The sequence below is a fragment of the Somniosus microcephalus genome, chromosome 4 (genome assembly GCF_052327205.1).
Source record: "Somniosus microcephalus isolate GS21.2 chromosome 4, FLI_Smic_1.0, whole genome shotgun sequence".
Classification (NCBI taxonomy): Eukaryota; Metazoa; Chordata; class Chondrichthyes; order Squaliformes; family Somniosidae; genus Somniosus; species Somniosus microcephalus.
Window position 1 is genome coordinate 154449612 of NC_140990.1, and position 13736 is coordinate 154463347.

At 44.4% G+C, this 13736-nt stretch overlaps 1 protein-coding gene across 7 annotated transcripts in view; it reads left to right on the forward strand.

Annotated features, from left to right (window-relative positions):
* pcnt (pericentrin) overlaps window positions 1-13736 on the forward strand; it is a 355160-nt gene that overhangs the window by 267149 nt on the left and 74275 nt on the right. For 6 of the 7 annotated variants that reach the window (XM_085985359.1, XM_085985354.1, XM_085985355.1 and 3 more), the window contains 4 exons: window positions 201-353; window positions 585-755; window positions 1396-2391; window positions 7811-7981. In XM_085985359.1, the coding sequence (XP_085841485.1) occupies window positions 201-353; window positions 585-755; window positions 1396-2391; window positions 7811-7981 (1491 nt within the window). The remainder of the gene's footprint in view (window positions 1-200; window positions 354-584; window positions 756-1395; window positions 2392-7810; window positions 7982-13736) is intronic. The other variant, XM_085985358.1, reaches the window with a different exon arrangement.

Here is a 13736-nt window from a genome sequence, read left to right on the forward strand (position 1 = left end):
GTACTCTATAATTGCAAGTTCTTTCCTTCATTTGTGACAGTCTTCAGGCACTGTATAAAATTCTTACTTCCACAGCAAGATCAGATGGGTGCTTTGCATGAAATTTGTAAAGAATTCAAAATAATGTAATGTCCAGTTTGGGTAACATGGGGGAGCCCAATTGCTTTGTAACTGGTTCCATTGTTTAATTTATTTTCAAGATTCAAAACCTTGAGAAGCAGCTTGATCAATTCCGAGAGAATCTGATGAATAGAAACGATGAAATGCTCCAACTGAATATGCAGCTGGAGATCCAGACAAAGCAGTCAGCAATGGCAATCAACCAGCTCCATGAGGACAACATCCGAGTGAAGGTGACTTAATTGGCACTGATTTTCTGGATTTAATGGGGTCAGATTGTGTGATATAGATAAAAGATAAGACTATGTAACTAAATCGTATCAGTCTATCACTGACTGTTAATGTAGTACTGTGTGATATTCTCTAGTACTGTTATCTAACACTCTCAAGTTTATGCTGATTTACATCTCTTAATTTAGTTTTCCCATTTCCACCCACCAACCGTTCCATCGTTCCATTTTCAGGAGGATGTAGCCAGACTACATCTGCGTTTGGGCTTGGATGTAGATAGTGGCAGAGGGCCAGGATTGCAGCTGCCTCAGGCTTTACTGCAGGAGAAGAACCAGGAAATCGATGAACTAAAGGAACAAATTTTCAAACTACAACAGGAATTGGAAAGCACTTTAGACAGCAAGGTAACACACTTGTGGAGCTGAACACAGACTGTGTTAGACAGCTCAGTTAATGCGCTACATGAAGCGAATGCTAAGTTCATGGTGGACAAAACCTTTCAGGTAATTGACTATATGGAGCTCAACAGTAACAGAACCCTTCAATCTTCCCAGCTTTGATCTTCATCATAGCTCTTAATCAACTGCATTCTCCCTGTAAGGAAGGAAGAACTTGGATTATACAGCGCATTTCACGGCCTCAGAATGTCCCAAAGCACTTTACAGCCAATGAAATACTTTTTGAAGTGTAGTCACTGTTAAAACTGGATAAAGTTGGAGATTTAACAGTTTATCAGCAAGTACAGAGGCAGAGAAAGGAGGGGAGGAAAGAATAAACGGGAAGGTCTGTGATTGTGTGGAAGGCAGGAGAGATTAAATGACAAAAGGGATGAAGGTGCAAGGGAAAAGGGAGTGGTAATGGGACAAGTAAAGAAACAAAAGGTGGGTCTGGAGGAGCTGTAAATTGGAAGTATTCAGGGATTCATTGCCTGTGCAATTTACATCACAGTGATTTGAGTGAAGAAAGATTGAGAATTTCCAATGTTGATTTACCAGCGTTGTTTAGCAGAATTTGAGGTAATCCTTGTTTATCTTTTTATTTTAGACTTTTGAAGAGAAGAACAGTGAAATTGAAGAGCTGAAATCACAGATCGAACGGCTTACTGTTGACCAGGATAGATTACGTCAGGCAAAAGAAGAGGAGGTTGAGCATCTCATTGAGGTTATAGAGAAATTGCAGCAAGAACTGTCGCTGTTGGGTGCAAATCGTCATGAAGTCAGTGATTCTCAGGAAGACCTCGATATATTATGCTTGGAAAAAGAGTCCAGACAAAATGCAACACCCTCTTGGGGAGTTAGTGACAACCTGCAGCAGGAGCTGGCATGTATGGTAGTAGACAATAGGGGTGCTGGAGACTGCAAAGAAGCTCCTCATATCCACTCAACAGGGCTTCAGGATCAAATGGGGATGGTGATAACAAAACAAGATTCTCTCCAGCTCCTGGATAAAAAGGAGGCTCAGTTCCAAGAGAAGGTGGATGCTTTGCAGACTAGCCTTCAAAGCTTGCAGGAAGTTAATCAGCAGCAGCTGCAGGAGCTGTTATCCCTTCACCTACAGCACAGCACTCTTCAGGAGGATAACAGTTTGCTGAGGATTCATGTCTCTCAGCGGGATGCTGATGTAGCTCTTCTCTCATCACGTGTCCAAGAACTGGAAGATGCTCAGACTGAAAAGGAGAGGCTGCTACAAATTATTCAGAAGCAAAGGCAGGTGGAATTGGAAGAAATAGGACTTTTACCAACAAGAATGGCAGAGCTTGAACAGGAACTGTCAGACAGGACAGCTCAATTCCAAAAAGGTTACGATGAACTACAGACCTTGCGCTCTGACATTCTAGAGCGTAACTGTGCGCTTCAGACCTTGAAACAGAAGGATGTGAATCACCAAGAAGAACTTGAGAGATTGCAGGGTGAGCTGGCCAAGCGGGAGGTACACAATGAAGAACTAAAAGACCATCTGAAGCAGCTTGAGAACGAACAGAGAGCAGCTGGCACTATCCTGACCACGACAGAAACAAAGGTGAAAGATGATGATCTATTGGTAAGTCAATTATGTATTTACTTCTCTTGGGATTAATGAACGAACATTTCTATTTGGCACTTAAGATCTTCAGTATATTTGACTGAAGGGAAAAGCCCACATCATTTCATAAGACCATAAGAACATAAGAAATAGGAGCAGGAGTAGGCCGTTCGGCCCTTCGAGCCTGCTCCACCATGCAGTGAGATCATGGCTGATCTTCTGCCTCAACTCCATTCACCAGCCCTATCGCCATATCCTTTGATGCCCTTACTAGTCAGAAATCTATCGACTCCTGTTTTGAATATACCCAATGACTGAGCCTCCACAACCCTCTGGGGAAGAGAATTCCAAAGATTCACCACCCTCTGTGTGAAGAAATTTCTTCTCATCTCAGTCCTGAATGGCCTATCCTTTATCCTGAGGCTGTGGCCCCTGGTTCTAGATTCCCCAGCCAAAGGAAACATTCTCCCAGCATCCACCTTATCAAGCCCTGTAATAATTTTGTATGCTTCAATGAGATCCCCTCTCATTCTTCTAAATTCAAGAGAATACAGGCCTAGTTTACTCAATCTCTTCTCATACGACAGTCCCGCCATCCCAGGAATCAATCTTGTGAACCTTCATTGCACTCCCTCTATGGCAAATATATCCTTCCTTGGGTAAGGAGACCAAAATTGTGCACTGTACTCCAGGTGTGGTCTCACCAAGGCCCTATATAATTGGAGTAAGACTTCTTTACTCCTGTACTCAAATCCTCTTGTAATGAAGGCCAGCATACCATTTGCATTCCTAATGGCTTGCTGCACCTGCACATTCACTTTCAGTGACTCATGTACAAGGACACCCAGGTCCCTTTGAGCATCTGCATTCCCCAATCTTTCACCATTTAGGAAATACTCTGCCTTTCTGTTTATTCTACCAAAGTGGATAACTTCACATTTATCCACATTATATTCCATCTGCCATGTTCTCGCCCACTCACTGAGCCTGTCGAGATCCCCCTGAAGCCTCTTCACATCCTCTTCGCAACTGACACTGCCACCTAGCTTTGTATCATCAGCAAATTTGGAAATGTTACATTTAGTCGTCTCATCCAAATCATTGATATAGATTGTGACTAGCTGGGGCCCAAGCACTGATCCTTCGGTACCCCACTAGTCACAGCCTGCCATTCTGAAAAAGACCCGTTTATCCCTACTTTTTGTTTTCTTTCTGTTAACCAATTCTCAATCCATGCTAGTATATTACCCACAATTACATGTGCCCTAATTTTGTTCAGCCTCTTGTGTGGGATCTTATCGAAGGCCTTCTGAAAATCCAAATACACACCTACCAGTTCCCCTTTGTCTACTCCACTAGTTACATCCTCAAAGGACTCCAATAGGTTTGTCAAACAGGATTTCCCTTTCATAAATCCAGGTTGACTCTGCCCAATCTTATTATTAGTTTCTAAGTGCCCATTTATTGCATCCTTTATAATAGATTCCAGCATTTTCCCAACTACTGATGTGAGGCTAACAGGTCTGTAGTTCCCCATTTTCTCTCTCCCTCCTTTCTTAAGTAGCAGGGTTACATTTCATTATCTTGTACTTCTTCTTGGGAGAGGTTGTAATAAATTTTTAGTTTGTCCTGAAAAAATGTCTACGGGCTTCAGATGTTGTCTTTAGTGCAATAAAATGTTCATAATCTGCATAAGGATTAGGAGCATGCTCCGCCATTCAATAAAATTACGGCTGCTCTTCGACCTCAACTCCACTTTCCTGCCTGATCTCAATATCCCTCGATTCCCCTAGCGTCCAAAAATCTATCTATCTCAGCCTTGAATATACTCAACGACTCAGCATTCACAGCCCTCTGGGGCAGAGAATTCCAAAGATTCACAACTCTGAGTGAAGAAATTCCTCCTCATCTCAGTCTTAAAAGATCGACCCCTTATCCTGAGACTATGCCCCCTCGTTCTAGACTCCCCAGCCAGGGGAAACAATCTCTAGACATGATCGATGTCTTGTGCGTTTTTCATTCTACATGAAAACTTGAGATCTATTGCATTTTTTGATGTTGCACTCCCATCAAGACTTCAGGCAACAAGTACAAGGTCATATGCTGTAATAGAGTTCATACCTTCTGCCACTGATACCCTGTCTGAGTGCCTGTTGACGTTGGTTGCCTTTAGCATTAGCACTGCAGAGGATTCAAGGCATTTTGTGGGCAAAGATGTAAACAAGAGTGTTGGCTGGCACAAAAGGGCACACTTTAGTTCGCACTTTCTGCTGATTCAGGCAGACTGGCAGTAATGATTTAACAAATGTGTAATTGTGTTGATTTCCCTTTGAGCTATTTGCCCTGATGGCTTATTACTCGCCAGCACCAGTCATCCACTGATGTAACTTGGCTGCTGTGGAGACCACTGCCACAGAAATAATGTTAATTGCTTTGAATCCGAGGTCAATTGTGTCACCCTTTACGGGTTTCACCCTTCCCTCTTCCCTACTGTGCACTACAATCAAGGAAGTTGGGGACATGTGAAAGCTCTGCCCAGTACCAGCTAACGTCTTTAGACCTCTTGTTGTTTTGCAGGTGCCAATTGCTGTTTAGACTTTGCAAGATCTTCTCCCAAGCCTGTTTCTCCCTACACTGAAGCCAAAGGGTTGATATGTGAGGCTGACTAATTATTGCCCAGTGGTTGATCCAATAGAGAATAGCCTGCTTAGCAAATCCACTGAGCCACATTTAACTCGCTCCACCTCCCAAATCATCAGGCATCCCAGGGAACCCTGCTTATTGTCTTGGTTGCCTCATTGTTCCTACATCTGGGACAGCCACTTGCTGCTGCAAAATGTATTGGTTACTGCACTGCTCTGACACTTGGCTTTGTGAGCTCCAAAGCTGAAGTGTTGTGGATTCCCTTTCAGTAGAAAAGGGCAGTTCAACAAGCAGGTCAAGGAATTGCTGGGGGAAGTTGAAAGTATATGCACTTCAAGTATGAGAGTTTGTCTTTCATGGAGAATTTAGCTGTTGGCATTAATTTCAGCTCGCAGAGTTGATGAACGGTGACCAGTCTTGCAGATTAGCCATCTTCGGTTTGGCATTCGGCGAGGGTGTTCCTTAGGACTCAATTTGAGTTTTTAAACTAAGATTTTTTTCCAGTTTTATTTGGGTCAATAAATTATCTCCTCATTCTACCAATTCTATCAAATTTATCTCACGACTCAGAACTGCAACATTCTTTCTACTACAGGAAACTTTGGTTTATCCGGAGGTTATATGTCCGGCATACGCGATCTAACGGCAAAAATCAGGAGCCGTTTTCTGTAAGTTTTTTTAGATCTCGTTCTTTTTTTCCCCCAGTCAGCCACTGCAAGGTCTGTAGCTATAGCAACAGCTTCAGCTACAGACGCTTGCAGCTGCAGCCGACTCTTTAGAAGCTGTTGCTAAGCAATAGTGTTTGTTGTCAGATACGGAGATGAAAACCTCCGTATGCTTCAACATTAACTTTGTATGTCCGGCAGTTTTGATAGATCGGCAACACGCCGGTCCCGTCAGTGCCGGATATCACAAAGTTTCCTGTACATAGATGGTTGCAAATTTCTGAGTTGGGCAGCCTTGATAGTTATTCATTCTCATAGTGCAAGGATCTTAAAGTAATAGCAGATAGTCAAATGGATGCATGAGTACATCCTGCAGTGCTACAACCTTGCAGGGAAAAGTCAACGAGTGTTTTCAAGATCATTCCATGCCTTTTTCTTGGACAGCTCTCTGGTTTTGATTGGTAGCGTATGTAAGGTTGTCACATAGCAATCCTCATGCATTTGCTAAACATTACTCTCTAGATGTAACAGTAGCACCTTTTTAGCAGATCAGTCATGACGGCTGACGTTGGGCTTTCATGCAGGGACCTCTCGCTTCCTCAATCTGTATCACTTGGTTGTAAATCTGCCATTACTTTGGTATGCTCCTAAGCTTGTGGAGGATGCCGAATGAAGAAGAAAAAATACCTATAAGATCATCTTCATTGTTCGAATGATATGCATCTTCTAAATACCACATTTCCATCCAATCATCACTGTACAGAGGTATAATCTTTGGGTGAATGGGGTAGTGTTAAGTGGGGAGTTAGTTTCAGGTCAGAATGAATTTACCCAATGGCACAGGTGCTGGGGTGAGATGATATGGGGTGCAGGCGAACATTGCTGTTGTCCTGACTATTTTTATAGGTTCTCGTCACATGGTTTCCTAGAACCCAACAAGCTAGAGTATACTTCTACCATGTGTGGAAGATGTATATCATTTGAAGACTGAGGATGACCGTACACGGTAGTTAATCTCCTTTTCTTTGTGCAAGCCTAGACAGTGAGCAACAGTAGGATATTTGGCTGTGGTGTATCACAGCTGAGCCTATTCTTGTCTTTACTAAGCATCACTTACATGCAATTCCAGCAGCAGAGACTGAGCATAAGGATTCGGAGCTACTGTTGGGGGGCCTATAAACTACTCCCACCACTGTTTTCTGCCCCTTGTTATTTCTTATCTCCACCAATACTGATTCTACTTCCTGACCCTCCGAGCCAAGATCCTTTCTCACTACTGTCCTTATGTCATCCTTTATTATCAGGGCTACCCCCCCCCTCCAAACCACCTCCCTTTTCCAGTCTGCCCGTCTTTTCTAAATGTCAAGTACCCCGGGATATTTAGTTCCCAACCTTGGTCACTTTGCAACCACATCTCTGTAATGGCTGTTAGATCAAAGCCATTTATCACTATTTGTGCCACTAATTCGTCTATCTTGTTACGAATGTGTCGTGCATTCGGGTAAAGAGCCTTTAATTTTAACCTTGTACCATTATTCCCTGCTTTCACCTTATTCGCTGATGCACTTTTACCGTTAAACACTGTCCCTTCCTGCCACACTCTGCTTATCTTTACCCAAATCACTACACTGCTCCATTGCTTTGACTTTTCTCTTTAGATTTCTAAATTCTCCTCTTTCTCCCCCCCCCCCCCCTTTTTTTAATTTAGTTTAAAGCCCTGTCTACAGCCCTAGTTATTCGATAATGATCTGGAGCAAAACCTTGGTCGTTCCTTCCTCTTTCACCACCTCTCATCCCAGGGCGCTGATGTCGGTTGTTACCATCTAGCTAACGTGGCTCAGACCAGTGAGCAAACTTTCAACCTTGGTCTGTGTGGCTCAGCTACTCGCTTACTTAACCAGCTGAGCCAATGGTCCAGCCCTTGTGTTTGAGGATATGATAGGTGTGCAAGCCCTTACAATTGAAAAATGAAAGCGTGTATACTGAGTGCATGCTATCTTTTTCATAAAAATTAGTGAGACTCCATTGATACTGGCTTGTAACAGAAAGCAATAAATCAAATCTCATGTCATAGAAGTAACATGCTGTGCTGCACATAGAATGTCTGACAGGAATTGTCTGTGTCTCAGTTCCAGGAGCAGGAGAGACTGAGAGAGATGGAAACTGCCTTGCAGCAGAAGGAAATGCTCATCACCCAGCTAAGTGCAGAACATGAGGGACTGCAGGCTGATCTTTCTGCAGTTAAGGAGGAGCTCAACTCCAATATAGAGAGGATTGAGAAACTGCTGGAGGTTGAACAGGTAAAAACAGTGGTTGAGAAGATTGAGCTATTCTATCTTAAGACTTGCCTACTATCTGAATTCTTTTTAAACAATACATCTTGGGGGGTGAAGTCTGGAAAATGTGCAGTGTTAAATTCCTCAGACTAAACTTCAATTATTTTTACTAAAGCAAAATACTGCGGATTCTGGAAATCTGAAATAAAAACAGAAAATGCTGGAAATACTCAGCTGGTCAGGTAGCATCTGTAGGGAGAGAAACAGAGTTAACATTTCAGGTCGATGACCCTTCGTCAGAACTGGAAAAAGTTGGAGATGTAACAGGTTTTTAAGCAAGTACAGAGGCAGGGAGAGTGGGGAGGAGAGGAAAGAACAAAAGGGAAGGTCTGTGATAGGATGGATGGCAGGAGAGATTAAGAGACAAAAAGGATGATAGTGCAAGGCAAAAGGAGATGGTAATGGGACATGTTAAGAAACAAAAGATGAGTCTAGACGAAGTGTAAATGGCAATGGCAGAATCAACAGCTGCCATGTGGAAAGAAAATAGGGGCAAAGATTATGGTCTGAAATTGTTGAACGCGATGTTGAGTCCAGAAGGCTGTAAAGTGCCTAATCGAAAGCTGAGGTGCTGTTCCTCGAGCTTACGTTGAGCTTCATTGGAACAGTGTAGGAGGCCGAGGACGGTGAGGTCTGAGTGGGAGTGGAGCGGAGAATTAAAGTGACAGGCGACCGGAAGCTCGGAGTCACCCTTACGGACTGAACGGAGGTGTTCCGCAAAGTGGTCACCCAATCTGCGTTTGGTCTCCCCAGTGTAGAGGAGACCACATCATGAGCAGCGAATACAGTATACTGTATTATTTTTAACTTGAGCCTTAGAGTTGTATTCGCTTTGCTCTTTCACTCGCACACACTTGCCTCCTGTTAGTTTTGGTTGTCTCTAGTTTACGAACATAGGAACAATGATTGACAGGAAAAGACCTGGTTCATCCAGCCTGTCCCACGCAATTTATACACTCTCCACCCCACCCAAAAACCATATGATCTCCTGGGAAAGGCGCAAAACCAGATTTAAAAACTCCAGGCAATTTGTGCGGGGGGGGGGTGGGGGGCGAAGGGTGGAAAAATCGAAACTGGCCCAGGAGATCACTCTGGCCCTGATAATTCTTGCAGTACCCACCTTTTTTAAGAAGTGATCTACTCCCAGACAGAAACCGGTCCAGCTCTCACTTGAAGGAATTCAGCGCGAGCTACCAATATCCACAGCGTGAGCTGGCAGCCTGTTCCAGAGGTGCACTATTCTCTGGGTAAAGAACCACCTCCTGACAGCTAACTTAGATTTAGCCTTACACAACTTAAAATTGTGACCCCTGGTCCTCCCTAACCTATTTAATTGAAACAAACTGTCAACTGCGGCAGCAGCGGCAGAATTCGAGTATGACGTCACAGTACAGAAAGTGACGCCGGCGCAGGGGAAGAAGCTGATTGGTGAGTAGTGGGTGAGTGCTTTTTTTTTTCTTCAGTTTTAAGTTTATTTCTTTTAAGGTAGTTCATAGTTAAGGTAGTACGGGAGAGCGAGAATCCGAGAGTTTAAATTTGAGGTAATAGTTTTTTTTAATTAAAAGTATGGCAGGGGACCTCAGTCCCATGCGTTGCACGGCCTGCAGCATGTGGGAATTCCTAGACGCTTCTTGCAGTCAGGATGACCACATGTGCAGTAAGTGCCAACAGTTTGCCCAACTTGAGATCCGGTTTTCGGAGCTCGAGCATCAGCTGGAGGCACTGGGGTGTATCCTCGAGGCTGAGAGTTACATGGATAGCACGTTTTTAGACGTGGTCACCCCGCAGCTTAAGAAAGTGCAGTCAGAGAGGGAGGGGGTGACCACCAGTCAGAAGAAGGGGGGCAGGCAGGTAGTCAGGAGTGCATCTCACTCCACAACCGTTTTTCTGTGTTGGTAAATGGTGAAAGTGACGGTTCCTCTGGGGAGTGCAGCCAGAGCCAAGTTCACGGCACTGTGGGTGGCTCAGCTGCGCAAGGGGGGAGGAGTAAGAGTGGAAGGGCAATAGTGGTAGGAAACTCAATAGTGAGGGGTGCAAACAGGCGTTTCTGCGGCCGCAAACGTGACTCCAGGATGGTATGTTGCCTCCCTGGTGCCAGGGTCAAGGATGTCACTGAACGGCTGCAGGGCATTCTGAAGGGGGAGGGCGAACTGTCAGAGGTCGTGGTTCACATTGGTACCAACGACATAGGTAGAAAGAGGGATGAGGTCTTGCAACAAGAATTTAGGGAGCTAGGTAGCAGATTAAAAAGCAGGACCTCAAAGGTTGTAATCTCTGGATTACTCCCAGTGCCACGTGCTAGTGAGTATAGGAGTAGGAGGATAGAGCAGATGAATGCGTGGCTAAAGAGTTGGTGCAGGAGGGAGGGCTTTAGTTTCCTGGATCACTGGGTCTGTTCCTGGGGAAGGTGGGACCTGTACAAGTCGGACGGGTTGCACCTGAACCGGAATGGGACCAACATCCTTGTGGGGAGGTTTGCTAGTACTGTTGGCGGGGGTTTAAACTAACTTGGCAGGGGGGTGGGATACTGAGTGGAGCTATAGTAGGGGGTGATGCACAGCCAAATATAGAGGAAAAAACAAGTCAGCCTGGAAGGCAGAGCAAATATGTAACGACACAAGGGAGTATGGCAAGGCTGGATGGCATTTATTTTAATGCAAGGAGTCTTATGAGTAAGGCAGATGAATTGAAGGTGTTGATGAACACATGGGAGTATGATATTGTTGCTATCACAGACATGGTTGAGGGAAAGGCAGGACTGGCAGCTCAATATTCCGGGGTGTAGAATCTTCAGGCGAGACAGAGGGGGGTGTAAAAGAGGAGGGGGTGTTGCAATATTAATCAAGGAGTCAATTACTGCAGTAGGGAGGGATGATATCTTAGCAGGTTCCTCTAATGAGGCCATATGGGTAAAACTTAAAAACAAAAAGGGGGCAAGCACTTTGCTGGGAATGTACTATAGGCCCCAAACAGTCAGGGGGAGATAGAAGAACAGATATGTAGGCAAATCTCAGAGAAGTGTAGAAATAATAGGGTAATGATAGTAGGAGATTTCAACTTCCCCAATATTAACTGGGATAGTCAGAGTGTGAAAGGCTTAGAGAAGGTGCGGAATTCTTAAAGTGCATCCGGGAGAGCTTTTTGAGCCAGCATGTAGAAAGTCCTCCGAGAGAGGGCGGTACTGGACCTAATTCTAGGGAATGTAGCTGGGCAAGTGGTAGAAGTGTCAGTAGGAGAGCATTTTGGTGACAGTGACCATAATTTGGTGAGATTTAAGGTAGTCATGGAAAAGGACAAAGATGGACCGGAAATAAAGGTTCTAAATTGGGGGAAGGCCGATTTTAATACGATAAGGCAGGATCTGGCCAAAGTGGACTGGGATCAGCTACTTGTAGGAAAATCCACATCAGAGCAGTGGGAGTCATTCAAAAAGGAAATAGAGAGAGTACAGCGCCAACATGTTCCCGTAAAGGTCAAGGGTGGGACCAACAAGTCCAGGGAACCCTGGATGTCATGGGATATACAAAAATGGATTAGGAAAAAAAGGGAGGCTTTTGGCAGATACAAAGGACTAAAAACAGTGGAAGCCCTAGAGGAATATAGAAAGTGCAGGGAGGTACTTAAAAAATAAATTAGGAGAGCGAAGAGGGGGCATGAAAAAACACTGGCGGGCAAAATAAAGGAAAATCCCAAGGTGTTTTATAAGTATATTAAGGGCAAGAGGATAACCAGGGAAAGAGTAGGGCCCATTAGGGACCAAAGTGGCAATCTGTGTGTCGAGCCTGAAGATGAAGACAGACACAAAGTAGTTGTTTAATTTCTCTGCCATTTCCTTATTACATAGAAACATAGAAGATGGGAGCAGGAGCAGGCATTCGGCCCCTCGAGCCCGCTCCGCCATTTAATGAGATCGTGGCTGATCATCCAAATTCAGTACCCTGTCCCTGCTTTCTCCCCATATCCCTTTAGCCTCAAGAAATATATCCAACTCCTTCTTGAATATATTTAATGAATTGGCCTCAACTGCCCTGTGTGGCAGAGAATTCCACAGGTTCACCACTCTCTGGGTGAAGAAATTCCTCCTCATCTCAGTCCTAAATGGCTTACCCCTTATCCTTCGACTGTGACCGCTGGTTCTGGACTCCCCCGCCATAGGGAACATCCTTCTTGCATCGAGTCTGTCTTGTCCTGTTAGAATTTTATAAGTTTCAATGAGATCCCCCCTCATTCTTCTAAACTCTAGCGAATATAAGCCTAATCGACCCAATCTCTCCTCATATGTCATTCCTGCCATCCCAGGTATCAGTCTGGTGAATCTTCGCTGCACTCTCTCCATGGCAAGAACATCCTTCCTCAGATAAGTTGACCAAAACTGCACACAATACTCAAGGTGTGGTCTCACCAAGGCCCTGTATAACTGCAGCAAGACATCCTTGCTCCTGTAGTTAAATCCTCTCGCTATGAAGGTCAACATACCATTTGTCTTCTTAACCGCCTGCTGCACCTGCATGCTTACCTTCAGCGACTGGTGCACAAGGGCACCCAGGTCTCGTTGCACTTCCCCTTTTCCCAATCTATTGCCTTTCAGATAATCTGTCTTCCTGTTTTTGCCACCGAAGTGGATAACCTCACATTTATCCACATTATACTGCATCTGCCCAATCACCCAACCTGTCCAAATCGTACTGGAGTTTCTCTGCATCCTCCTCACAGCACACATGCCCACCCAGCTTTGTGTCGTCTGCAGACTTGGAGATATTACATCTAGTTCCCTCGTCTGGATCATTTATATTCCCTCGTCTAGATCATTTATTCCCCATTATAATTTCTCCTGTCTCAGCCTGTAAGGGACCCACGTTTACTTTCGCTAATCTTTTCCTTTTTACATACCTATAGAAGTTTTTAATCTCTGTTTTTATGTCACCCGTTAGTTTACTCTCATATTCTATTTTCTGTTTCTTTATCAATTTCTTGGTCCTCCTTTGTTGGATTCTAAAATCCTCCCAATCCTCAGGCTTACTACTCTTTTTGGCAACATTATAGGCCTCTTCCTTTAATCTAATACTATCTTTAATTTCTCTTGTTAGCCACAGGTGGACCATTTTTCCCGTGGTGTTTTTATTCCTTAAGGGAATGTATATTCATTGCGAATTATGAATTATTTCTTTCAATGTTTGCCATTGCTTTTCTACTGTCATGACTTTTAAACTAGTTTCCAAACCTACCTTAGCCATCTCGCCTCTCGTACCTACGTAGTTTGCTTTGTTCAGATTTAGGACCTTAGTTTCGGCCTTAACTAAATCACTCTCAAACTCAACATATTATTGAAAGAAGTACAAGTAAATCGCTGTTTCACCTGGAAGGAGTGTATGGGGCCCTGGATGGTGGGAAAAGAGCAGGTAAAAGCGCAGCTCCTGCACTTTTTTTTATTCGTTCATGGGATGTGTGCCTCTCTGGCAAGGCCAGCATTTATTGCCCGGGAAGATAAAATGCCGTGGGAAGGGGAGGGTGTGTTGGGGGTGATTGAGGAGTGGACCAGGGTGTCATGAAGGGAATGGTCCCTTCGGAATGCTGAAAGGGGAGGGGAAGATGTGTTTGGAGGTGGCAGAAATGGCGGAGGATGATTCGTTGAATGCTGGTGGGGTGGAAGGTGAGGACAAGGGGAACCCGATCATGGTTCTAGGAGGGAGGGGAAGGGGTGAGAGCAGAAGTACAGGAA